The sequence below is a fragment of the Drosophila ananassae genome, chromosome 3R, assembly GCF_017639315.1.
Source record: "Drosophila ananassae strain 14024-0371.13 chromosome 3R, ASM1763931v2, whole genome shotgun sequence".
Lineage (NCBI taxonomy): Eukaryota > Metazoa > Arthropoda > Insecta > Diptera > Drosophilidae > Drosophila > Drosophila ananassae.
Genome location: NC_057930.1, coordinates 2,591,617 through 2,618,963, shown reverse-complemented (window position 1 = coordinate 2,618,963; position 27,347 = coordinate 2,591,617). Strand labels below are relative to the sequence as shown.

The 27,347-nt window shown below is 40.0% G+C and overlaps 1 protein-coding gene and 1 long non-coding RNA gene across 3 annotated transcripts; one reads left to right on the top strand and one right to left on the bottom strand.

The window, feature by feature from the left end:
* Positions 1–16,899: 16,899 nt before the first annotated feature.
* Positions 16,900–24,847, bottom strand: LOC6502600 (gamma-interferon-inducible lysosomal thiol reductase). 2 transcript variants are annotated; one of them, XM_044716150.1, is made up of 3 exons: positions 24,303–24,515; positions 24,074–24,230; positions 16,900–17,256 (listed from the first exon to the last, which is right to left on the bottom strand). In XM_044716150.1, the coding sequence occupies exons 1-3, from the start codon at positions 24,396–24,398 to the stop codon at positions 17,249–17,251; spliced, it is 261 nt and encodes an 86-aa protein (XP_044572085.1). In that variant the 5' UTR covers positions 24,399–24,515; the 3' UTR covers positions 16,900–17,248. The 2 variants fall into 2 exon arrangements, with proteins under 2 accessions (XP_044572085.1, XP_044572086.1); XM_044716151.1 differs by adding an exon at positions 21,069–21,077 and having other exon boundaries at positions 17,025–17,222; positions 23,859–24,847.
* LOC116655231 lies at positions 22,893–23,926 on the top strand. Its single transcript, XR_004310374.2, has 2 exons — positions 22,893–23,583; positions 23,718–23,926. It is a non-coding gene; the product is annotated as an uncharacterized LOC116655231 (long non-coding RNA).
* Positions 24,848–27,347: the final 2,500 nt, after the last annotated feature.

The following is a 27,347-nucleotide window of genomic DNA, read 5'->3' as shown; positions in this document are numbered from 1 at the left end:
GCGGGAGGTCATACACTTTTTCACTTGTGTCATTTGCGCCCCCGTCATGTTCATAACTATGTATGCTCGAGCCTTTTTATCAGTTTTAATCCATTTGACTAAATCGGCACCGTCTTCTGGTTTAACCAGATCACCACTGATCACATCCCAGAGGTCTGACGCTATCAGGAAACTCTCCATGGTCATGCACCATACATCATAGTTACTTTCATTTAATTTTTCAATTTGCCACGATACACTCATTTTTGCAAATTCGAGTCACTTTTCGGAATGTTCAGAAATTTTAGGTTACACGCAGTTTATACGCACTCTGGGCTCATAACCTATTAGATTTATTCGTTTCTGAGCTTCATTAGCGACTGACTTCAATAAAATATAATAGACTGCACGCAGGCAGACGAACTTAGAAACATAAGTAAGCGACAATTAGTTTACAGTTAGTACATAACCATCCACATAGTGCGTTGTACACTCATGTATAAATTTATAATTCCAACAATTAATTATTAAATTTTTAATAATTTTTAATAAATTAATTATTAAATTTTTAATAATTTTTAATAAATTAAATATTTAAATTTTTGATAATTATGGAATTTAAATTCCATAATTCCATTAAATTCCAAATAAATCTGTACATTGAAGTATTGTAATAAGACAATCTCGTCTTCCCAGCCTACCATCCATTGCTTTTACACGCTAAGTGTGCCGGGTTCACGGCCCTCGGTTTCGGATGCAATCTCACGTAGGTCTGGTCTCCACTTTTGCTGTGACAGTTGTCGTGCTGTTCAGGACGAAATGAGATCGTTCATGAGGCAGACTAAAAGCGGTTTCAAGGAGTAGATTAGTGGTTTTCGTAAAATCAATGACCAACTGTGTGCGCTCGATACACAGTTTAGTAGTCTTCAACTACTAAATGAGTCTCCAAAGCGTAAGAAATCCGCCTTTAGTTATGTGCTTCGAATAATGTGGGTCGAATAATCTTCAGCCTGCTCAGCCGACAACAATGCAGCCGCTTATATCTCTGGCCACCCCAATGGCCGGACCTGAGAAAAATTCGGCTTCCGAATGTCTCGGAATTAATGAGCAATTGTCCGATATGTCCTCTGTGGCATCGCTTCAAGTGATCCCAGATCCAATAATTTAAACCCCTGTAACAGTCACCAACAGGGTAATCAACTGTATTGGTTACGGCGGCACCAAAACCCTTGCAGGTGATCCCACCATCTAAACATATTTTTGTTTCCCAGCTTGCCCCTGATACTTCGGAGATTGATATCTCGGCTTACATCAAAGCCAAAGCAAAAGCCGACATAAAGGTGGTGGATATTACAAAATTCATATATTCATACATCAGGCACACGTCATCTTTCAAAATACGTGTGCCCTTGCAAATGTTCAAAACGATTTGTTCCGCCAGCTTTTGGCCAGAGAACATTTTCGTCCAAGAACATCAGCCAAGTACGGTGGAAAAAAAGAAAACCAAACCTGTGGGTGCAAAACTCCCACATGTTACGGCCATTGATCAATCTTCCACCTCATCTTCCTCAATTTCAAAAAAACTAATGTCTTCATTAACACTTACCTATCAGAATACTAGAGGGTTACCTAGTAAACTTCCCAAACTGTATTCTGATAGTTCTTTTTTTGCATCTCACATTATTGTATTTACAGAAACATGGTTAAAGTCGGAGATCTTAAGCTCCGTAGTTTTTCCTAGTAGGTACACCACTTTTAGATGTGATAGAACTTTGCGAAGGGGAGGAGGAGTGCTACTTTCTGTAGACTCCAAATTCGCTTCTGAAGAGGTAAAATCACAAGAGTTTGGTGACATTTAATTTCTTTGCATCAAAATCACTTTGTCCGATCAATCTTTGTATGTTACCTGTTCGTACATACCACCTTCGTCGAACCGCCAACATACTGGCAACATTTGTACGCTGTTCGTTTGGTAAAAGATACTTTATTTTTCCTCAATTATTTTTGCACGACAAGTCAAGACGGTCATCGCAAACAAAATACGCTGCAGGCAATGACTGGTCACTGCTATGCCACGTCGAGCTAGTGCGCACTGACACGCATATTATGTCAGAACCGCTATGTTTTGGTCGGCTGAATTTCCAAAATTATTTTCACTTTAAACAGAGTGGACCTTAACTTAAAAGACTACATAAACTAAAGCGAAATGTGGAGATGGACTTGGTCTTCATTCGAGCATGCCAGGAGGAAACGTTTGTAGATGAAATTCGTCGCTTAAAGAAAAATGCTCGCCTAGCAAACCGGTAAAGCAGCATATTCAAATGCCCGTCGTTTCTTGACGAGGTTGAATTGGTTTGTATGCATATGAATATGGTTTGTATTCTGTGGACATCGATTAAGTAGGACTACAATATAGATAAGACTGATGTTGGTTTTATTGATTTTTGTAGTTAATCCTGGAATCAACGTATGAACGTTGGCGATGGCAAACTAAAACAAGTTTCGGAATTCATTGTTTCATGGTTTCGTTAAACATTACGTTAAGTTAAAGATCTCACAGGCAATTAATTTTTAATCAAGATATTACAGCGGAAACGCAAATGAAACAAATAAGGAACGATCTTATTTAAAACTCCGGCCAAAATAGATCTAAACAACAAGGATTGTTCTAAAATAATACTATAAAAATTTTATCATATTTAAATGTTACATTTTAAGTATATAAAGCTCAAATTTTGGACACTCTGTAGAGTTAGTTTTTTTTTTTTATCTAATTTTATGTTGGAATTGCAACGTAAGCAACAAACTCAAAACGTACAATCCCAACCCTTACCGTTTGGAAAATGAAATCCCACAAGGATCTGTACATCTGTAACCCTTTTTTCAATTACCTATAACAAAGTCAATAAAATCATAAGTCCCCCGCAAATCGTTCAAATTTACAGCATACCCAGATGACTATACAATTATGAAAATACACGATAGAAGAGACACGTCAATAAACATAAACCCACTGCTCACAAACATTCAAGAATGGTGCAATTACTCTGGAGTCAGTCTTTCCATTCCTAAAAGTAGCTAGCACTTCCAATTTAAAAAACGAATAGACTAAATATTATAAAATGTCTCTCTAGCACAAGTTTCAACTGCCACATTAAAGCCATTATTTATGTAATCAATTCAGTTATCATGTTAAAAATTGATTATGGGTTATTTCTATACGGAAAGGCACCCAAATCAAAACATAATAAAATACGATAGAAACGATATACCACTCAGCTATTAGATAGCCTTCGGGGCATTTCGCTTCTCAGCAATAACATCACTATAGAACAGAGCACTAAACATGCAATATTTAAAAACTTTAAAATGATTTCCACCTTCAAGAAAACGCCTCTAGAACAGTTTATTAAAGAAATTTCAAAAAAAAAAAAACGAATCCCAAAATTTTATCAACAATAAAGATTACGATTGACCACTGCAAAGCAATTGCTACTCTACCCTATCCCCATAACAATTAAAAAGAAACATGCGTCAGAGAAATTTCAGAAATAAACTACAACGTATCAGATACCCTTAAATACATCAGTAATCACATAAAAGCCCAAAATGACCTTATATGGAACCACATATCTGTTCACTACAACTCATCAACACAAAAAAACAGAAATATATCGAACTTTTAAAGACAACTTTATCTTGAATAGATACCATTAAATTTATGAGACTCCGAATAGGACACACTAAACTGACACACAGCACCTATTTGATTAAAACTACCTCCACCCGTATGCCAACAGTGTAACCTTAACCTTACCCTATCACACATATTCCTACAATGCCCTACCTACATTGAACATAGACGTAAATCCTCCAAAAAAAACTTAGAAAAAATAGTAGATCCCATAAATATAACCGCAACTATCCAATTCCTAAAATCCATAATCCTTTACAAACAACATATATGCTCAACCTTTACTGTACATAACTAGAATAAGTTCATATAGAATATAGGACTTGTTAGCATACCTGTAAATACCAATTTAAAAAAAAAAACCGTTATTGTTACAAATATCATATCACATACTATCCACCTATCCACCATTGTTACATAACACATATTACATATTATAAAATAGTTTTTAAGGAGGCCATTTGTAACTATTGCTTAACATAAGCAAACCGGCATAACCGGGAGCCTGTCGCAAGAAATTTTTCGTCCATTTACGTGGTATGAATGAGTACAGGGTGGGCCACGTAGCGGTCACTTTTTGAACTAATAGTTATTTCGAGAACGTCACCACATATGTCAGTCGCATGTTAATAGTTGTTCAATATATCAACTCCGGTTCACGAAATAGAACGCTTCTCAAATGAACAACGCTGGGAAATGGTAAAATTTTACTTCCAAAGACGCTGATGAAGGATTTGGACGAAAAATCATCTTCTCGGACGAGGCGCATTTCCATCTTGGCGGCTATGTTAATAAGCAAAACTGCCGTATTTGGGAACGGAAAACCCTTATGTGATCAAGGAGAAGCCAATGCATCCCGAATGAGTGACTGTTTGGTTCGGATTATGGTCTGGTGGTATCATTGAGCCGTTTTTCTTCAAAGACAGTGCGGGAAGAGCCGTTACGGTCAATGGCGAGCGCTACCGAACCATGCTAACCGAATTTTTGTGGCCTATAATCGACCAAATGGACGTTGAAGACATTTGGTTTCAACAGGATGGCGCACCGTGCCACACAAGCAATGCCACAATCGATCTTCTGCGCGAGAGGTCGCTTGGCCGCCTCGTAGCTGCGATTTGATGCCATTGGACTATTATCTCTGAGGTGCCATTAAGGATAAGTGTTATGCCAAGAATCCACAAACAATTGAGTACCTGAATGCCGAAATCGGCGAAGTTATTGGCCAGATACAGCCCCACACGCTCGAGAATGTCGTCAAAAATTGGTCTGATCGCATCGGCTACTGCCACGCCAGTACTGAAATTCCTGGCACCGCCTTTTCCGGCCGTAATGTCAAATTTCATTCGAAAAACGAAAACAATTCAATAAGGTTTGCTCTTCGAAAGTCAAAACAAAGTAGGCGAAGTAATTCTGTCGGCCCTCTGCTGCTGCTACAGTTCGAAATTACGCATATTTGATATTAGTTATTAACCAATAATATTTTCTTGTCATTCTAAATATTTTGCGCGGAAAACTTTAACCCCATGGTTCAATGATTAAGGTATCTACCTGTTAATCCTAAGGTCGTGGGTTCGCTTCCAAGCAAAAAAATCATTATTATGAGTTGATTTTTGTTTACATTAATTTTTTTAATATCGCAGTCTCAAAATAAACTGTTACATTCAATATTTTTTTTTAAATGGGGATTTTGAATAATTGAGATTGTTTTAAACATACAAATTTGTAGAGGTATATTATAGTCTGTTACAAAGTACGCGCGATTCCTTGATAGCTTAGAGGCTTGCATGTCGGTCCAGTATACAAAAGCACAAAGGTTCGAATCCCAGGGTGAGTAATTATTAAATATAGTTTTCAATGATAATAATGTAATGTTACTTAACATATTAATTTAGTTTACAACATAAATTAACAGCAATTTTTAAGGAATACATTAAAAATAATGATTATTAAATTATGATTAATGAAGTACCGCACGGAGAACCGCCACAAGGCTGCTCTCATGTATATTTACTAAATATAAATAATAATATTTAATAATAATATCTAAATAATATTTAGCCTCGGCAACTAAGGACCCGTCGTCGTCCATCCGTCCTCCAGTTTCTTGAGGAACGTGCATCGCAAAAAGAACGTGCATGCGCATTGTGTTACTGCGTTCGTTCCCAGAAGCCTACCCGCTGACACGCATCAACAATATATTGGAGCGCTTGCGGGCGCATATCTTAGCGGGAAGATAGCCGTGAGTGTACCGCCGTCCCAGAAGCATGACTCTTCTTCGGTAACGAAAGGGTCATCCCACATGTGAGCCGACGACTTGAACAATCTGAATTAAACAAAACTCTGCTACAGAGAAGGATCGCATGGCTATTATTTGGGCTATGCGCAAACTACGCTGCTATCTCGAGGGATATAAATAGCGCATCTATGTTAATATCTATAGCGAAACTGAAGGTCCCGAGAATGAGGACGGCAACGATTAGCTCCGAGCCACATATCAAGAGTACCCAGATCGTAAGTTTACACCATCAAGACCAAGATAATTTTCTGAAGTCAGAGCAAACTCTCACACCCAAGGCCTCTCGATTAGTTATGCTTACATAGGCACTCATATTTTGAGAGCATTTGTAGAACCTGCAAAAAAGATAGCGTCGTGAACTATTCAAGCAACAACGAGGATTCTCAATGGTGCAAGCCCACACGACAAAGCGACTACGCTGGATTCGGTGTTGACACAGAATCGAAGTTATGGACTTGGGGGAAAATGCAATCGAGGACGAAGATGATTTCGAAGAGATCTTTGCAGGCTAAATGAAGAGAATAACGAATCGGGAGAGTCCCATGCGATCGAAGCTGGAGACAACGACGAGGCTGGCAATGGACTCCACCGGGACCCCCATCGGAAGAGGTTAGGTTAGGTTAGGTTTGTAGTGTGTGGATTTCCAACAGGGCACGCATGCGAAGAGCGGTCATAAGATAGACCTTGAAAAGCTTAAAAGCTTATCACCGAATTTCATTGATCTGCGGTCACCTTGGATAAGTGAACGAAACATCACGCGATCTTATCTATGTTTTTGCATGATGGAGATAAGAGTGCCTTATGAAAAGCTTTTTCTCTAGCATAGTTAGGGCTAGATTTGCAGAGGTGAGAGCGGTGACATTCTGTGGGACGAGCTTTGATAAGCTATACGGCTGCAATTGTAAGCCAAGTTTAATTAATATATTTAAATAGTGCTGAATAATAAGAAAATCAAATCCCAGACAAGTTAGCGGGATTCATCTAATAGAGTTTAGTTAGTTGATGCCCAGGTTGTTTATAAATTCAGTGAAGTGCAGTTTGTTTTCATGAAATTATTACCCCCCCTCCCCGAGTGCCACGTGCCAGTGGGGCTAGCACCAGATTTTGTAATCGGCTAGTACAGGATTATGTAAGCGTCTAGCATCCCTATTATGCCACCGGCTTGTACCAGGTGTATGCAATATGGAATGAAATATTGGAATTACCTAGGCAAAGATTCGACGCGGGGATCGCAATCTTTTAATATATTTTGGATTTGACGACAAGCCCTCCTTTTCGCTACACGGAGAGAAAACTCCAGCGAATTATTGATAAATTTGTAACTATAGAAAATGCAATTATGTGAATATTGCCTGCTGAATTTTATTCAAAGCTCTCAAATCCCTTTTGTTAATCATGAAATTATTCTGCGGAAGAAAGAATATTATACATTAATTCGAATTTTGCACATCCTTTAGTTTTTTTTCAATAATTAATATCTGAATATCCTTTGTTATTTTATTATAAATATATAGATTTATGTATATATATATAAGTGATATGAAAATATAAGGAAAGAATTTAGATTTAATTAAATAATGATAACTTTGCGATAATATTCGAGCATGGCCAGGCTAATTTATTGCTCTATTTAAATTAATAATTATAAACATCTCTAGCTATTCCTGTCCTTGAGCTCAACGGCGGCGAACATCGGTGAGTGAATATCCCTAAATTGAAATTTTAATAGTTTTGCGACGCAAACAGTAAATCTTAGCAAGGCATGAATTGAATAATTTTGGATTAATAATAATTTTAACTAATGAAATCGCAAATTTTCTAATTCCTAATTTAATTACTACATTAATCCCAAACGTAGTTAAACTGATTTATTGAATTTAACCTAATATTTTTAAATCTTTTCTTTATATCTAAATATAAATTTAAGTATCACATAGGATTGTGATATGGGGCGAATCAAACGTCGTAGATCTCGCCAAGGTCGGTTGGGTTAAGAATAGGGTATAATGAACATCTAATACCCTAGAAGTGATCAAAGTCATTCTCTCTTTCTTTCTTCTGAGCCTGTTTGCCTTTTAGGTGATTTGTTTCCTTAGTTTTCTTTTGGATTTGAGTCAGTAGGACAATCATCCGGGTTTTCTTTATTAATTTGCATCTAGTTAGTGCACTTAAATTTATTTTGATGATGTGTAGTATGGATACGTGAAAAGAACCACCCCCATCCGTCGAGCTTAGTCTAAGACTACAAGAAGTGCACGCCCTTCACTCCCATCCATACGACCCCAAGGTATATCCTCTGGACCTTGCAGTAGATCTTGCAATTTGGTTCTGTTTAACTACAGCCCGTACACCCCCACGTTAGAAGTTGGCTAACAACGTAGGGAGTTCGAACCACACCCACAGATTACAGGTTAGGGCGGTGATGCAAGGGGGACATAAAAGACCCCCTCGCTTCCACTTGAGCCGCTAGGGCTCCTTGTGCTGCCGCTGGAGCAAGGGTTTCACCGAGATACCACCCCCCTTTCTTTCTACCAGGGTGCATATATATGCCTAGACTACCTGTGGCGACCCATGGTCCCAGCCTGCTTTTTTTATGAAGGCAATCAGTCCGCGTGGAGAAATCTCTGAGAGATCGTTAAGGTCCGAGAGTTCTTCGGACCCGAAGTGTTTGAGTCTGCTGCGTCCGAGTGCCGGGCAGTAGCATAAGAGGTGCGTTACCGATTCTACCTCCTCTTCATCCCTGCAGCTCCTGCAAGCCTGGCCGCCTGTTCGCCTATCAGCCAGTGCACAGTAATTGCCCCAATCGCTAGGCTGCATTCTGGTCTGGTGAGAGCAATAAGTCTCGCCGATCTTTTCTGAGAGCGTGTCCGCCAGATCAGACGAGATGTTCTACAGGTCTGGAGATTACTCCATTTCCTATTGGCCGCCAGGTCGAAAAACTCCCTCCACTTTAGCCTGCAAGTAGCCAAGGGTATGGCTACAAGTTCTTTCTCCGGTAGGAGAGGGTTGGTAGTCCCTGCCCTAGCTAGTTCATCTGCAGCACAGTTTCCCGCGTGGTCCCTGTGACCGGAAACCCAAATGAGGTAGATGTTGTTCAGCCATCTCGTTGAGAGATCTGCGACAGTCATTGACTGTCCTGGAGTTGGATGAGAATCCGTCAAGTGCCTTGAGCGCTGCCTGACTATCTGAGAAGATACATATTGTACCCCGATTGCCCCTTAGAGCTGGGGATTCCAGTGCTTCCTTAATGGCTGCTACCTCAGCCTGGAAAACACTACAGTGGTCGGGGAGTCTGAAGAACTCCTTTAGGCTCAGATGCTCACAAAAGTAACCGCCTCCCACCTGGCCGTTAAGTTTTGATCCATCTGTGTAGATATGAATGGAGCCCTCCGGTCCCGGTATCCGGGCATCCCATTCCTCCCTCGAGGGGATTAAGATTTTGTAGTTAGTGGTGGGTTGTTCGATGGGCACACAGTAATCCGTACCCCCTCAGGCATGAAATGATGTAGGTCCAGTCTGGTATGACCGAAACTATTCTTGCTCCATAGATTTGCCTCTCGCAGTCTTATTGCGGCCAGAGTGGCTGCCTTTACCCCCATTAGTTCCACTGGTAGTAGGTCGAGGATAGTGTCTAGGGCATCACTACGCGTAGTGCGTAGACTGCCTGTTATACAGACTTCCGCCATGCCCTGCGACTTGCTGAACTTTTCCCTGCATGTGGAGTTGTCCAGGGCGGGCCACCAGACCACAACACCATAGAATAAGATTAGTCTGATGATCGCTGTGTATAACCATCTGACCATCTTGGGGGACATTCCCCATTTCAGGCCTACCGCCTTGCGGCAGGTATAGAGTGCTATTGCCGCTTTCTTAGTGCTATCAGCGGTGTTCAGCTTCCAGTCCAGTTTCCTGGTTAGTGTGATGCCTAGGTACTTCGCACTATCACTAAGAACTAGTGTTTCTCCTAGGAGCTTCGGAAGTCTTAGGTTAGGTATTTTGTACTTCCTGGTAAACAGCACGAGCTCTGTCTTGGACGGATTGACTCCCAGCCCTTTCCTTTGCGCCCAGGCCGACAGAACTTCGAGCTTCCTTGTCATTAGGTCGCATAGCGTCTGTGAGATTTTCCCTACGAAGGCAATAGCAGCATCGTCCGCATACGCAATGATCTTACAGCCGCCACCCTCTAAGGATCGCAGTAGGCTGTTAACCGCCACGTTCCAGAGTAGTGGTGAGTGTACACCTCCTTCCGGGGTGCCCCTCTTGACGTATCTTCGAATAGTCGAACCTCCAAGAGTAGCCTCGACACTCCTGTTAACCAGGATCTGCCGTATTAGGTGAGTTGATCGGTTGTCTATTCCAAGTCCCGTCAGTGCGTCGATTATTGAGCACGGCAAGATGTTGTTGAAGGCCCCTTCTATGTCTAGAAAAGCCACAAGTGCGTATTCCTTAAAGTTGATCGCTCGATCATAGTGATATCGTGCAGGGCTGTTTCTGTTGATCGCCCCTGTTTGTAAGCATGCTGAGAGCATGAGATGTCATTTGGGTTAATGTTTAGTTGTAGATGGAGACTTAAGAGTCTTTCCATAATCTTAAGGAGGAAGGAAGACAGACTTATAGGTCTGAAGTCCTTCGGGGTGCAGTGGGATGGTTTCCCCGCCTTGGGTATGAATACAACCTTCGTGCACAGCCACGCCGTTGGTATCATACCAGTAGTGAAGACTGTGCTGAAGATTTTCTTAATCCATTTCCTTAGGTTAATACCGGCTCTGGATGACTGAGCCGGTAGAATACCATCCGGTCCCGGAGATTTGATGGGTTTAAAACTGTCTATTGCCCATTTAAGATTTCTGTCACTAAGTAGGTAGTTGAGTGGGCCCTGGTGACCCTGGCTACGCATCACCTGGGTTGTTCCTTCCGATGAGCAACCCGGGAAGTGTGCGTTGATAAGGGTCTCCAGGGATTCCTGGCTTGAGGTTGTCCAGCGCCCCTCCATGTTCTTAATGTAGCCTGCGATGGGGGCTGTAGTAGACAGAATCTTTCTTAGGCGGGCGGCCTCTGATGTCTCCTGGATGTTGGTGCAGAAATTGGCTCAGGCAACCCTCTTTGCCTTGCGCAATTCTTTGTTATATTGCCTAAGTTCAGCTTTATAGGCTTCCCACGCCTCGTCTGTGTTGGTACGGTGCGCGTGGTAGGGAGCTAACGACGAGGTCCACCACGGAGGCTTCTTCGATCTCTTGCTACCTATTCTTTTCTTGGGGCAGGCCTTGTGGTAAGCTTTTGCGCTAGTCGCAGTAAGCTTATTTACCATGGCGTTGAGCCCCTCATAGGTCTCGATGGTCTCTGAAGGCGGTTCGATTAAGGATCTATCTAGTATCTTTTTATAGAGCTCCCAGTTTGCCTTTCTAGGATTTCGAACTGCTTGCTTGGTGAAGTTTTCAAAATTTACTACTATCTCAATATAGCGATGGTCTGAAAATGAGTGTTTGTCAAGGACTCTCCAGCTGGTGATTGCATCAGCCAGGGAGTGCGAGAATAATGTGATATCAAGAACCTCCCTTCTGTTCTTGACGACGAAGGTGGGTTCTGAACCTCTGTTACCCACTAGAAGCTTAGAGCTGAGGATAAAATCGAAGATTGACTCACCCCTCTCGTTTTTGTCAGTGCTTCCCCACTGATTGTGATGAGCCTATTATTAGGCTATATTTATTCGACCTATTATTAGGTCGATTTCCTTCCTTTCGCTGTCTTCCACAAGCCGCCTGAGTAGCGAGTGCGGTGGAGGTCCTAAGTGGTCATGACCCATATATGCCGAGCATATTCTTAGATGGCCGCCTGGGCCCTCTATCGATGCGGCTACGTGATCTTCATTGCTGAAATTTGGTAGCAAGAAGGTATTAAGGCTTTTCTTTGCGAGTATGCATGCTCGCTTTTTACCTGTTACATCGGCTGTGTACAGCCTGAAGTCCGACGCGCCCAAACCGAGAATCCTGTCTCCCTGGATCCAGGGTTCTTGGATGAGGTCCACGTCAGCTCCACTCTCTGCAAGGTCCGCCGGCTTCTCTGTCAGCCATACGCGGGCCCTCGGTTTGCTGGGGATCTTGTCCCAGTCCACCGCCTCCAGACTGGCTCCTGGGTAAGCCTCCTCAAGCGACGCAATCATTCGCTTGTAGAGGCTTACAGACCTCGCATCTTGCACGCTATCACCTTGATGCTACCCTGGTACCACCCTGCGTCTTCGGCAGTCCGGTGGAGGTCCTCCGCTCTTGAGCATCTCCCCATGAAGTGCCCATGCAGCTCGTTCACCACCTTCCGCCAAAGCGCTTTGGGATCAGGCCATCTTTGGAGCCATTATCAACGACCCCAATGATGGTCCTGCCCTTAGTAACTTCGGCGAAGGATCTGTTACTTTGCTGTGTCTGCACCTTCTTCTTCTTACCTAGGGGCGCTCCACCGTCGGTCGAGCCTCTGCCTTTTCGCACTTGGTGCACTCTCCTTGGCAGAGTCGACTACTCCTGTCGGCTTCTTTGGGTCTCAATCGGCCCCCGCTATTGCTGGGCTGAAAGTCAGGCAGGATTTCCCCCGCCCACTTTATTATTTCAGCCTGATCGGATTGGATTCCGCCGATGGGTCTGCCTCATCAGGATGAAGGCCGCTCTCCTCCTATCCTTATAGAGCCCTTCCGCTGCAGGGGGCCAGCATCGTCGGACCGGGGCCTTCCTGTAGGGTGCCGCCGGTGCGAGAGGAGCTCGATCCTGGATCTTGCCCCCCACACCGTTCGGTGGTCCCATAGTGGGCCCCGTTTTGGGGGGTCGGGGCTTGGCATCTCCCCCGACACCGGCGCCGCTCGCCTTCGGATGTTGTCCCTCAGTGGGGAGCTTCGCCATCCCAGCACCTCTTTGGCCTCTATCTGCCTTGGAGATTGACGGATCCCGTGATCCCATTTTCGGGACTTTCTTAGGGAGTTCCGTTCTCCACTATTTGTTTTTGTTTTTATATTTTTGCAGTTCATTTTTTGGACCCACGAGTAGGCGGGAAGGGGTTCGCCCATCATGGACATAGCCCGCTTGTCATGAAAAGCCTGATTAAAACTGAGGGTCGGCCGGTCCCCCAGAGTCCGCATATAACGTCCGTGCATCCCCCGGACAGCATCCTCGCATATGCTGTTCCACCTTGGAGTGGGGTGATTTGAGGAAGGGAGTTTTCTTCTCCCCGCCCGACTACAATTCGCCAGCGGCCTCGGCAGAGACATGACCTTACCGGGACCTGTTACCAGCCGCCCTCACGTGGAGAGTATAGTCGCACTACCATCGGTGTACACAGTTACGGCACATGAGCTCATGCGTTTCTCCCCCTGTTGTACCCGTTGGCTAACGGCCTATCATATGGTTAGAGCAAAGTCATATACGTGTGCTGCCCCCACCATAGGCAAGGAAAGATACAATAAAAATTTTGCATAGCTTAACAACACTTAACTTAGTTTCAGCACTTTTCGGCCTAGTTCGAAAGCATTTTGTTGTTGGATTGGAAAGTAAAAAAAAAACTTATCGCACATATGTATTTGTGATTTTGTGCAACGGTATTGAATTTTTCTCTGTCATATGCTTGGGCACCCCTGCCCCAGAGGAACTCCGACAGCTTACTCTATTGTCTTATCTTTTTTACCATGAAAGCAGATCTGCCCACTACCTTATTCTACGTTCAGCACGTCCGCTCCAATAACAACATCGTTTAATAACACAGGCCGACAATTTCCAACTTTTTTTTCCTCCACGCATAATTTTACCTGCTCCATAATCTTTAGGCTCCCCTGAACCAAAGTCCAGAACAAACATAGGTTCTATCACCCACAGTTTCCGCGGTACACCTATGAGAAGAAATTGATCAAATTTTACCATATATTGAAGTATGTAGGCCGTGTAATGGCGATGACCATCATTGTTTCTAGTACATATCATTTTTGAAATGTATGTGTACCAACTAAAATTAAAAAATTTTCCATTTTGCCATACCATGCAGTAATCTTGATAATCTCACAACCATATGTCGATTTGTGTTCGATGGTCTTGGAAAAGACATCTTTGGAACATTACTACTCGCCTTCGGGTTGGACCTTCTATTCAGTCTGATCTTATTGGTATATAGTTAGCCTGCGATATGTGTTCGATCCAATGTGTTCAATGAGGACATTGAGAAAATATCGTGTTTTAAAATAACTAGGAGATAAATATAACAACTAGCATGGAGGCAACACTAAGGAGGCGAGTGGCTCTACTGAAAGCAATGTCTATATCACGGTTGGAGCTTAATGCAGCGCTCTTCCTCACCCGTTTATTAATTATATATATATATCATGCTGGACTGATTCCGAGAACCTCAACTTTCATATTCTTACAGCTGAAATTGCTGATCAAGAAGATTCTATCGTGGTCCCGTCTTATTTGAATAGATAGATACTGCTTTCGATTCCGGCAAATGCTAGCCGGAGTCTCTTCACATCACTAAGCAAACACGCACTACAGATTGGAAATGAATTGGCGTACTTCGATTCCGCAATGATGTCCATATACGGTTAATTTAAACCGGCGCTAATAGGAGTGGGAAATGTATTGCCGTGCTTCGATAGAACTGGGATTGAAGTTCTATGTTGATAGCTGACATTTCCAGGAAAGCCTAAAATGTTTAAAAACACGCCCTGCAGCGTACTTCGATTTCGTAACGATGTCGATATAGGGTGATTTTACAAAAAAAAACTTAGGATAGAGGTCTATCTATGTTGTATCAGACATTTTCTAAGAAAAGGATGACCCTGACGCCACAGACTGCATTCCGGCCGCTATAGTTAATCCGGCCTTATTCAAAGCAGTAGAAGCATGGCGCAACAGTTGAATTACACCAACAAACATATTTCCCTTAAAATGCACCTAAATTAAAAACTTCGGACAATAACCTTGGCAACAGCTCGGCTCCAGCAAATTTCAGTTTGAGTATTGGTAGTAAGAACAGGAGCCCGAGACTTTGAGCACAGAAGCTTCAACAAACCGCCGGGAACGGCCAAACATGATTTAGGATGCGTTCCGTAAGTAACCGTATTGAACTTGAGGCTTCAGAAGCTCATCCTGGGGGTATTCTTGCTAGAGAATATATTGAAGGTAGCTGGTAGAATGCAGAAGACATTCTAATAAAATACATTTTTCAAATGTCCCTATTTAGCGACATGGAATAAGGCTGAAACCTTAGAAGAGTATGAAATAGCTTGGGCTAGATGACAGGCTCGGCCATTAAAATGTCATTCAATGTGTATCCCAAAGTTGTAGCAGCGGAGTTATTACACGCAATGATGAGGTAGGAAATACATGCAGACACCTGCGTTTCTGGCTGACGAAACAACTTTCTTTCAGAATCTCCTAAGAGATTGTTTGAGACTTCAACCAAACATTTACCGAAATCACTTCCAACGCAAACCAGCATCACATAAGCCGGAATCTGACACTGGGAATTTTAACTTGCGCAACTGTAGCTGGTTCACATGCCAGTAACATGTTAACTTATAAGCAAAAAGCCCTCTCCAGCAAAAAGGACGTGTAGTTTTAGCATCGAATGAATGTTTCAATCTCACGAAATCAAACAAGCAAATAATAGACACTTTCTCTCAGTGTGCAAGCATAAACAACCGAAAAAGGCAACCGATCCCGGCCCATTTACCGGCCCAGTCTCACATAAAGAAAAAAAATTAATACAAAATATATTATTACAATTGTACCATTAAAAACCAGGTAAATGGTTATTTAAATTTTACCTGTTATCTACGTTTTAATAGGAAGTTCGCGACCACATCATTACCGCGACCACCTGCTTTGCCAGGAATGCTGAATTAACCGTAGAAAAAATCATACGTATTAACGTATGTATAAAATCAATGATGATATTTTCTTGTTTAAATGGTATATGGAAAGCTAAAAAGAGCATATAAAAGTGCGAATAAAGATTAAAGAATGCGAATAAAGTTCGTACCCCAAGCAATGCATATATATATTTTTTTATAACTGAGAGACTAGTTTGCGTAGAAACCGACAGACAGACAGACGGACATGCTCATATCGACTCAGCAGGTGATCCTGATCAAGAATATATACACTTTATAGGGTCGGAGTGTCTCCTTCACTGCCTTGCACACTTTTGACCAAAATTATAATACCCTCTGCAAGGGTATAAAAAATGTGGAAGCATGGAGGAAATGTGGAGGCAATCATATGGCGAACTTAGGATGATTTGTGGTCTACAAGGAGCTGAATGCACATACGCATGCGACAGAAACGCAAAACATACGAACGCATACATGGCAATACAAAAAATGTAATGTATGCCCTTTAACTATGGATTTTTTCAATAGAAAATAAAAAGTTTTGCAGTTTATTTTAATAACTATATTTCAAAGCAACTGAAAAAACGACCACCCACTAGGTTGACTTGAGTTTAACATAATTTTGCACATTGAACTAGCCGCAACTCGTTTTCACTACTGATGCTCCAGAAGACGTAATCGAAGGGACAGTCAAAATCTGTAAGGGAAGAAATAAAAAATAAGCAGAAACCTCTAATACAATCAGCATCGATCAGTTATGCAGATACTTAGATACCTCTGTAAGGGCTCACCCAAATATTAGAGAATCTCACTATCAAAACAATTTTGTAATAAAAATATTGGCAAGCAGCCCCAAGCAACTTTAAAATATTAGGTTTGTGCCATTTCCGATAGTTCTGTATATGGCAGCTATAGGATATAGCCGACGATCCCGAAAACACGTTCATGTAGTGTTATGTAACCGTCACTACGCCTGTCTCGCTCATAACCGGTGTTAAACGCTCTAATCTGAGTCTGTTAGCGAACAGTTTATGAGACTTCAAAACTATATAAGGTACAAAGGCTTTATTTATCATACATTTTTTTAATTCATTTATTTATTAAATAACCACAGTGTTAACCCCAACTTCTGTTTTTTCAATATATTTATTATTTAACATAAATTTGTTTCTATTGTTTTTTGCATATAACTTCTATATTTTGTTTGTATCACCTACGACTTTGCATACTTCCGAAAGTACATCCTTTAAAATAGAGGCCTGGCGACGTTGGGACCCATCTATCGTCACGGTTGGAATAAATGTTATTGCTGGCCTTAATGCATGTGTCAATTCTCCATTCAGTTTAAGCAATTCCAATCCATGGCCGCTGTCAAAACATTTTTGTATAAGGTAGATGTTTCTAAAAATTATATTGTTTAGCGCACTGAAAGAAAAGATTATATTAGAATGTGTATCATCTGTGGCGCGCATATTTTACATAATTTTTAGTATTTTATAATTTATTTGTTTTTAAAATCTTTAGGTTCACGCCATAGCCACAAAGATACAAATTAAGTCCAAATTCAAATAGTTTTTTTAAAATCTTAAGCTGAATCATGATTGCCAAGACGGGTCCACTACTTTTGGTAGCCAACTTCATAGAACCACTAACCATAAAACATAATGATTTCAAACAACGACAAGACAAGAGCACCAATTTGAATGCAAAAATTTCTTGCGACATCGTACTCTCTTCAATTGATTTTTATACCCTTGCAGAGGGGTAATAATTTCATCTCCGACCCTATAAAGTATATATATCTTGATCAGGATCACCTCCTGAGTCGATATGAGCATGTCCGTCTGTCTGTTTCACGCAAACTAGTCTCTCAGTTTTTAAAGGCTCCGATTGATCGAATTGCCTTAACTTTGGTGTTTTTTAAGTCAGAAAAATAGAACTTGGTACAGATTCCATTTTGGGCATATTATCCGATCTGCCAAATTTGAAAGCGATATAGCTGCCATATAACTGAAAATCGGAAATGGCGCAACATGCTATTTTTAAAGATTTTGGGGCTGTTTCCAACATGTTTATTAAAAAATTGATTTGATAGTGATATTCTCATAATGATCGGCCAACTATATACGATCCGATATATATATAATAATATAAGATGCTACCTAACTGCAAAGGTATATCAACTTCGGCTCCACATGAAATGATCTTTCCTTTCTTGTTACGCTTTAATCTCATTAAACGATTTCGGTTGTTCATTTTCAAAGAAGCATGTTACAAAAATAAATATTTTAGCTGGCTTTAAAACGAAATTGAACGAGCACAACATTAAAACGTGTATGTTATTTATATTTTATGTTGTAAAACTTTTATATCTAATATATTGATTTTATAAAAGTACTAAAGTACTACGAAAAGTGAAAAACAGTGATATGTATTATTCTGATTAGTTATTAATAAAAATAATATCTGGAGAGCTAGCGGGTATCCGCGACATAAGCGATTCGGTGGCGCTTGTTTTGTCGCTTCTAATAATTAGGTTCCCATACTACATAACCTACCAACTTCCCATCTCAGAACACAATCTCATACCGGTCAGGACTAAGGCAAAGGTGCGGAAAAGGATGCTGTTCTTCTAGCAACTAGGGAGAGCGGAACCTACGCAGATGGAGAGACCAACTAGTCAGCCCGATTAGTTACGAGTTACAACAAAGAGTCACCCATAGATGACACTTACGGGGATCTAAACTTCGAATTCTGCTCTTTTACAAAATTAAAAAGATAAATAAATGGCCACCTAAATCCGAAAAGCGAAGCGCTCCTTACCTTATGGAACTCTTTCAGCTCGGTCATAGAAACTACAGCTGAAGCAAAGCTTGGGAAAATTTTATGCCAAACAGCCACAACCCTAGACTTTAGTATGATTTTAAAAAAGAAAATTAAACTAGTGGGGAATCTCTTGCTATGTGGCTGGATACACACACTCCAGAAACAGTCCGCAGCAAGCAACCCTCCCACAAACTTTAAACTAGACTTCGACCAGAAAACCCTATACTAGGCAATATCACTAACCATACAACATATAGACTTCCCATTTCCCACTTCCCACGCAAAAATTTATTGCGACAGAGCCCAGCAGGCCCCAGAGAAAATCTTACTCTCATTCGTACGCTTATTTTTACGCTCATAATCTCTTTGAACTTTTTTGGTTGTTCAGCCGCAGAGAAGCGCATCATCAAAAAGGTATGCGTGCTCACACATTCACATATTAGGTTTTATGTGTGTGCGTTTAACTTCGTTTTAAAGCCAGCTAAAATGTTGGATTTTTGTAACTTTTCAGTGGCATTACACAACTTTGAGCCCAAAATTCAGTCGGACGTCTTCACTAGGCAAACTAACTCCCACAAGGGCCGTTTACAGAGGAACCCAAGGAGAAGTCCTCTCACCTCTCCTATGGAACTTTGCTGTCAATTCGATTCTATGTAAGATGGAAGAGGAGGGCTATAAGTTAGTGGCGTACGCGGATCCCACCCGGACTTACCCCACCAAAGCTTAACAACCTGAAGCTTTCATTCAGCGATATCTGAAAGTACCTAAGGATGGGTACTAGATATGTTAAAATGCTAAACTAAATTCGTATCTAAACAACGAATTATCGAAAAATGCAGTAATAGCCCTCTTTATCTTAAAACAAGTAATAAGACCTAAAATAGGGCATGTCTCCTGACATTGTGAGTTGGATCTCGGCGTACTGGTATGGTGGTCAGCACCAAAAAAGAATACCACATAATGAAGTTAAGAAAAATTGAGAGAGCGGCAGCACTATGCCTCAGTGCATAACACTGCATCAGGCTCTCAGAACCATTTCAAACGAATCCCTAATCGACGTACTCAACCTACCCAACCTGAACTAGCTGGTATAGAAATAGGCAAAAACTGCTTCATAGATAGCTGGTATCCGTGCCGTGTGACCGCCTGTGATATGTCTGGCTGGGGGACTCGGATATAAACTCTGCCCTGTCTCCTGGAGATCCCCAATTCTACGACCGTGTGTACTGTCTATTCTCCGCAACTCGTGGGCCCATCTATGAAGAGCCTTATAAGAAAAATAACAAACGCGAAGCTGGAATCTCTTAAATAAAAGCGGAAAGTCGGCAAGTGAGCCCTCCTGTTCAGACAAAAACAATAGGCAGGGTCTGGGAGTACCCCACCCTAAATTAGAGATGAGCGGTAGTAGCCACCGCCATCTGCCACCATGGCGACATCTCCAGGCCTGAGTGCCATGATGCTTCCTTCAGGTGGGCTGTAGGATGGTGTGTTTCTGGCGGCCACCAAAAATGGCAAAATAGACTATTTATAAGCGGAGAAGAAAGTCACCGGCCATAATCTCTACCAACCCAAGTGCCAACCCACACACAGCCGAAAATGTCCTTTGCAGAGATGGCGAATAGTCGCATTCTACTTTGGATAGTCGATAAGGGTAACCCCAATGGCAAAGGGAAAGGTGGAGATTGATGGAGGCAGCGAAGGTACCAGGACTCTCTTCAGGGTAATTCCAGAGAAGTTACATCCCGTTATGATGACGGGTCCGTGCAGTGAGCTTGGATAAGCTCTACAAGGAGGGGCGTCCCAAGTAGACCACGAGCGAGAATTTGGATCCCGGCTTCCGATCCGAACCCGAACCAGATTCCCACTAAGGACTGGCGAGAGGAGTATGTTGAGGAGATGGAAGGGCCAACGAACCAAGATATCCCCATTATTAATATAGAATGCTTAGCTCCCATAGTTCCATTCAGTTCCATTACCAGAAAGGTATATAAATACGACTCCAGCGTCGGAGCCAGCAAAACCCACTCTCACGGAAACTGGCGTGAGAGATGAAAGCGTCCGATACCAAAGACAGCTACAAGGAGAACGACCTGTCGAAAACGAGGCCGAAGTTACGATGGTGGAGGGAAAAACCTGCAGATGTCCTTACGGATTTTGCAGATAACCCTCCACTGCACTTCTACTCCATCTAGCTAAAGATAGAGCCGATATAGTAGGGGTGTATATATAGAAGTATATATAGTGGTAAGAGGAAGGGTTTTTCGGGGCCAGTTTGTATTATAAGCTGTTGCAGCTAAATCAGAAGAAAATACTAGAGCCTGCATTTTATGAAACCTATAAGTATATTTCTGCTCTTTAATTACAGAGACAGTTACAGGTAACGTGGAACTTCGGCCGACTCCATTCTAAATACTGTCGTCCTACACATCTAGGCGATCAAAATTGTAAAGTTTTTTTAAGAAACAAAAAAAAGAAAAGAAAACGATAATCGAGTTTCTCGACTATATGATAACCGGTACTCATATTTTCCACCAAAATTTTAATGAACATTCCCCAAAAAAAATGTTGATGCAAACTTGGTCTGTGTAGGTATCATAGGAGTCTAAGTGCCAAATCTCTGAGATCCGCGCGTTCTAAAATACTGCAAGCTAATATGGGAATCAGAAATAAAGATGTCTGAAACTCCTCTAACATCATCCGATTTACTTGTTTTAAGCTATTCAGATTTAAATTAGATAGAAAATAATTTGGCATTAAAACTTTTTCAAACTACTTTTGTAAACTAGCGTTACAAAAATATGCCATTTTATAGGGCGGTAGGGGGCGTAGCAAAGATTGATTTTTTCAAAGGAAAAGGTGCAAAATCTTATAGCTCTACTTCTTAAAGTCTCTGAAATCCAAGCATTCATACGGACAGACAGACTTTGACTCTGCTGTTGATGCTGATCAACAATATATATACTAAAGTATTGGGGTCGGAGATGATTCCTTCTCGCTTTTACATACAATACGAATACAATATACTAGGGCCGTGAGATCTTGCTAACTACGGGCGGTGCCGCAGTTGATATACCTTTTCAGTAAAGTAGCTCATATTATTAGATATATATCGGAGATATATATATGAGAATTCCAACATCAAATTAATTTTCTAACAATACTGTTGGACATTTACGATCGTTGAGTTATATGGCAGCTATAGGATATAGTCGGCCGATCCTTGTAAAAATTGGAAGATCCAATTAGTTGCGTGCAAAGGAAAGAAAGAAACAGACAGATGGACTTGATTATATCGACTCAGGACGTGATCCTGATCAAGAATATATATACTTTGTGGAGTCGGAGATGTCTCCTTCACTGCGTTGCACATTTTTGACCAAAATCCCTCTGCAAGGGTATTTTTTTTTTTAAATAATTTCCACAGAAGACTAATCCCTCTAACTTAAAAAACACTAAAGCTTTGGCAGTTCCGATCAATGAGTTATGTGGCAACTATTGAATATAGTTGACCAATCCAGGCCGTTCCGACTTAAGAACTGCGTGTAAAGTAAATAGGGATGTGTGCAAAGTTCAAAGTCGATTGCTTAAATTGACTCAGGTTATGATTCTGTTAAAAAAATATTATTATTAAAGGAGTTAAAGACGTCTTATTCTGATTCTTTACTGGATTTTTTGAGTTTATTCCAAAATTTAAAAAATAATGCAAAAAAATTCGTTTTGGGAATCTATAAATTTAAAGATTAAATAAATTTTGGGTCAAATACCCGAATACCTGGTATCGAGTTTCTCGACTTTAGCCGTCCTCTCTTGTCTTCTCTTGTGTATGTACATACACTGACGAGCAAAACTGTAACACGAGTTCATTGTTGCAACTTCAAAGGTCTGTAACTTTTTTTTCTAATACACGCATTTTAAAAATCTTAGTCTAGTTTTATTGGTTATGTCATATACTATTATTAAGCAAAATTGAAAGCCATTTGTTATAAGTTAAAGAAAATGACACGCCAAACTGTAAAAATAGTCAAATGTTACAGTTTTGCACTCTAGTTATTTTTTTAACAAATATTTTTTTAATGATTTTTTAATAATGAGTCCACGTCCCCTTGTATTTTTTCAACTCTTCTATGCGATCGGGCATACTTTGGGTATTTCGTTGTACCATTTCCGGGGGAATAGAATTTCATACGTCCTGTGTCCGTTCCCACAACTCCTTCAATCCACTGGAGGAACTGCATACTTCGTCAGCTGCGATTTCACGTGACTCCACAAGTTTTCTATTGGATTCTTATCGGGAGATTGTCGTGGCCACTTCATAATTGAAATTTCTGTTTTGAAATCAAATTTTTAACTAATATGGACGTGTGCTTCGGGTCGTTGTCTTGCTGAAAAAACGCATTTTTCGACCGAAAGACCTATATTCCCAATAACTTTTGGAAGATTTTCTTGCAATATGGCTAGATATTGCTCCTTTCGCATAATTCCATCGATTAGCACCAAGGGACCAACTCATTTGAGTTAATGCACCCCTGTTAATGCACCGATGGAAAATACAAGGGGACGTGGACTTATTATTAAAAAATCATTAAAAAAAATATTTGTTAAAAAAAATAACTAGAGTGCAAAACTGTAACATTTGACTATTTTTACAGTTTGGCGTGCCATTTTCTTTAACTAATAACAAATGGCTTTCAATTTTGCTTAATAATAGTATATGACATAACCAACAAAACTAGACTAAGATTTTTAAAATGCGTGCATTAGAAAAAAAGTTACAGACCTTTGAAGTTGCAACAATGAACTCGTGTTACAGTTTTGCTCGTCAGTGTATATACAGCGCAAAGTGAGGGTAATTGATCCTACATACATAAATTGTATTCATTGTATGTTTGTTCTGGACTTTGGTTCAGATAAGACCAAGGTTATGGAGTAAGTGAAATTATTCGCAAGTTTTTGCTTTAAATATATCAAAATTAAAATATAAGGACAAGTTAAAAAAATTTTAAGATTAGTAAGCTAAAACCTTTAAAAACTGAGTAAGATAAATCAATTGGAATTGACAGGTTTATAGTTAATATCTGCTTCTTCTGAATCTGGCTAAAACTTAATATATGTATGTATGTACCTGTAAGGCTAAAATATTATAACTCAAATTCAGAATTTACTGATATGTATGGATATACTAAAAGGTAACTATACTATACATATGTATGTATGTTTGTACAATAACTAACCTTTCGCATTGCAGTTTGGGGAAAACGGTTGTCCCGAATCATACAAGAAATTACTTCTAGTCGAACTAGAGGGTCTTTAATTATATCCACTGCACATGCATGATATACATTTGCTTGGCATTCTGTTGGACCATGTTGACATTCAAAAGATAAATTACCATCGGATAGGCTTGTCGTAGCCTTACCATAGGGAACAAGTTTTACATCCATTATGGATGCGGCCAACTTAAATGCTGGTAGCATTTGCTTACTAAGAAAATACTTTGAGTCAGGACATAAAGCCTCGTAAAACACCGTAATTAAAACTGGAAACGTTTTGGCCCTTTGGTTTGTAGATTGATTCTGAATAGGTATATAATACAAAAATTTTAAATGTTTACATTGCATATACATGTACATAAGGTAATTACGTACTGGCAAACCCAAAAATGAATAATTAAACAAAATTAACAACACGAATAGTGGGACCAGACACATAATTATTGCAATAAGTTTACGGGAGAAATTCATTTTGAGATTAATACTGTAACGTTGATATCAAACTAAATAATCATATTCTTTATAAACTATTATTTATTAGGGTTGTTGATAATATATCAAATATCAATATATCGATATTTTTTAAAAATGATGATTTTATATCGTGTAATATTTTTTTCCCCAAAATTTGGAATTTGCGATATATAATTAGATATTTATGAGTTGGAAATCAGTAAACAAAGGAATAAACATGCATACCGCTACGCGTATATACATATAAAGTCCATTAATGCCAAATATTGGCTCTAAAATTACTTAACCCATTGAATTCTAATAAAAAGTTTGTTATGTTTATTAATATTAATTAATATTTATTACTCATTATAAAACTAGAATCTTATTTAAATGTCTCAGCTTTATCTGAAGACAACTTATCTGATAGTATATTATTTTTTTAATTTTTATTATAATTGAATTATAATTAACTAAGAAAATCTAAAGACCTATTATTGGTGTGTTTAATTTATATAACTTTCGTTGTTAGCATTTTTTAAGTTACCTGGAAAACTGAAGATACCAAAGTCATCGATTGATCGATATTTTTACCGATATATTGAATATTATTATGTTTTTAAAATGAAGAATATCGAAAACATATTTTAAAAACGAGATTTCACTATGATGTTAACACCAGAGTTTGACAAAAATCGGTATTAAGAATATAACATTTTTATAAGAAAAATGTCCAGCACATTCGTTCAATGTGAATGTATCTTGTTTTAGCGAAAAGACAAAAATGTTAAGCTTTTATTCCGTTTGACAGGGCTATTACATACTTGCAAGAAGTTTTAGGTTTATTTTTTTTTTATAACTTTGATAAGTTTGATTTGGTTATCATCAATAAAATTAATTATAAAAAATTCGGCCAGCCATTTGTATTTGTAAGATAGAAAGAATTTTAGTGCCAATTTTAGTACGTTAGCTTGAAAAAATGCAGTAGTACGTAAACTTGAAAAAATTAGAAACTTGAAAAATTCCACACTGGAAAGAATACATTTTTTTGCTCGTCTAACTTTCTTTTTTTTATGAGTAATAAGCTTATACAAAAATACACAAGCCAAATAAACCATTTGACAGATTTAACACATTTAATAATATGTCATTCAAATTACTGTCGCCTAGTTAGCGTCGAAGTGGAACGGGACACAGCAACGAACTTTTATTTTCTATTGTTTCACATTTGAAATATTGGCACCATACTGTTTTGGACACTATCTCAGAAATTAGAGGAGGCAAAAGAAATTGTTTTCCATAATGTGAAGCTATTGTAAAAGGCTTGTAGCAAATAGTTTTGCTTAGGAGGTTTTGGAGCGACTTATTTTAAAACTGTCTCAAAGAACCGGCTAGTTTTTAGTGGCAGCGCTGCTCCCCATCGAGAGAAATGGAGAAATTTAGAACCGGGTAAACTCGTTAGAATCTCCCGAATAGTGGGCCCTGGGTTCCTAGTAGCTCTCGGCTAAAAGCCCTTTCTTTTCCAATCGGGACACCATCCAGAGAGGTACCTTGACCTAAACCCAGGAAAAAGGGAGAAAAGGTCTAGTGAAAAAAGACAAGTTGTAAAACAGTTGAAATTTAAAAAAAAAAAAAAAAAAAAGGAAGAAAAAGTATAAAGGTAAAATTATATTACCTAGTGCAAAGTAATAGAAATTTGTGTGGTTGGCGCAGTCTCGGCAGGTAAGCGTTCGGGGGGTTAGCTGAGGAAATATAAGAGAGGAGGATTTTAATTCCCGCGTTCTTTGGCTAGGTTGGAGTGAACACCGCTCCCAAAGTCAGGAACCCTAGGCGAAGAAGCAAAGCTCCGGGACTGGATCAGTTCGCAATTTTAAGGCAACGGAGTCGGCGTGAGCCGGGAGTGAAGTGGTCCCTGGTGCGGGTTCAGGGAGTTCTGCCTCGGCGCGAAAGATTATCGGAGAAAGAAAAAAAAAAAACCAATTTTATTTTTGGATTGGGTTTTTGTTCGACAGTCGTCGCATGCAGACGTGTTTTTTATTGTGCTCCGGGAAAAAATATTCAATAAAATCATAAAAGTGCAGTGACTGGTCTAAGAAATCTACATTAACGCAAAAAGACCCTTTTTGCGATGAAATCGCTAATGTTTATATTGATTAATTAATTAACTAATTAATATAAAACACAACTCTTAAAACTCAAACTAAATCAACCTCGACTGCAATGAAAACACAACGTCAACGTGAGCAAGACGAGAGACGGCTCTCAGTACAAAGAAACAACGCGTACTTCTCTTTTAAAAGCAACCGAAAACCATGCAAGCTCTGATCAAGCGCGGTCAATTACCCCCACTTGACCGAATTCTTAAACGTAGAGAGCGAGAGAGCGCGTTCCTGCTCCCCCTCGATACCATCGATGTCTCTGCAGCCAAAGAGTGCAGTAACTAGCACCTCAATTTCTTGACAACGTCAACAGTAACAACAACAACAACCGCAACTGTATCGACAGCTCGTTTAACGACGTCATCAGCTAGCAGCGCAAATAGTAATACGTCCGCGCTGCCCGAAAACCAAAACAAAAACAATGACTATATTAAGCCGGCTGTGCAGACTGGCATGGATCGCTACATCCAAATCAAAAGGAAGCTGAGCCCCCTCAATTCCAAACGCAAAATAACCCGTGGCAATGCTAGCCTAGCAGCAAAAGAAACGCCCACTAACTCAAACCGATTTAAAATCTTGGCAGACGCCGATGAGGTTGAGGCGGTCGAAACCACTGAAATTGAGAAAAGGAAGCCAAAACCTCCGCCTATCTATATACGCGAAAAAAGTTCCAATGTTCTTGTCAACAAAATTATTGAGCTTATTGGTAAGGATAACTTCCACATAATAACCCTTGTAAAGGGCAACATTCGAGAAACAAAAGTTCAAATGAAGTCTGAAGATAACTACAGAGTATTATCAAAATATC

Bases quoted from the DNA above. Each gene is read 5' to 3' on its own strand.
- LOC6502600 (XM_044716151.1), bottom strand. From the start codon at position 24,398: ATGAATTTCTCCCGTAAACTTATTGCAATAATTATGTGTCTGGTCCCA.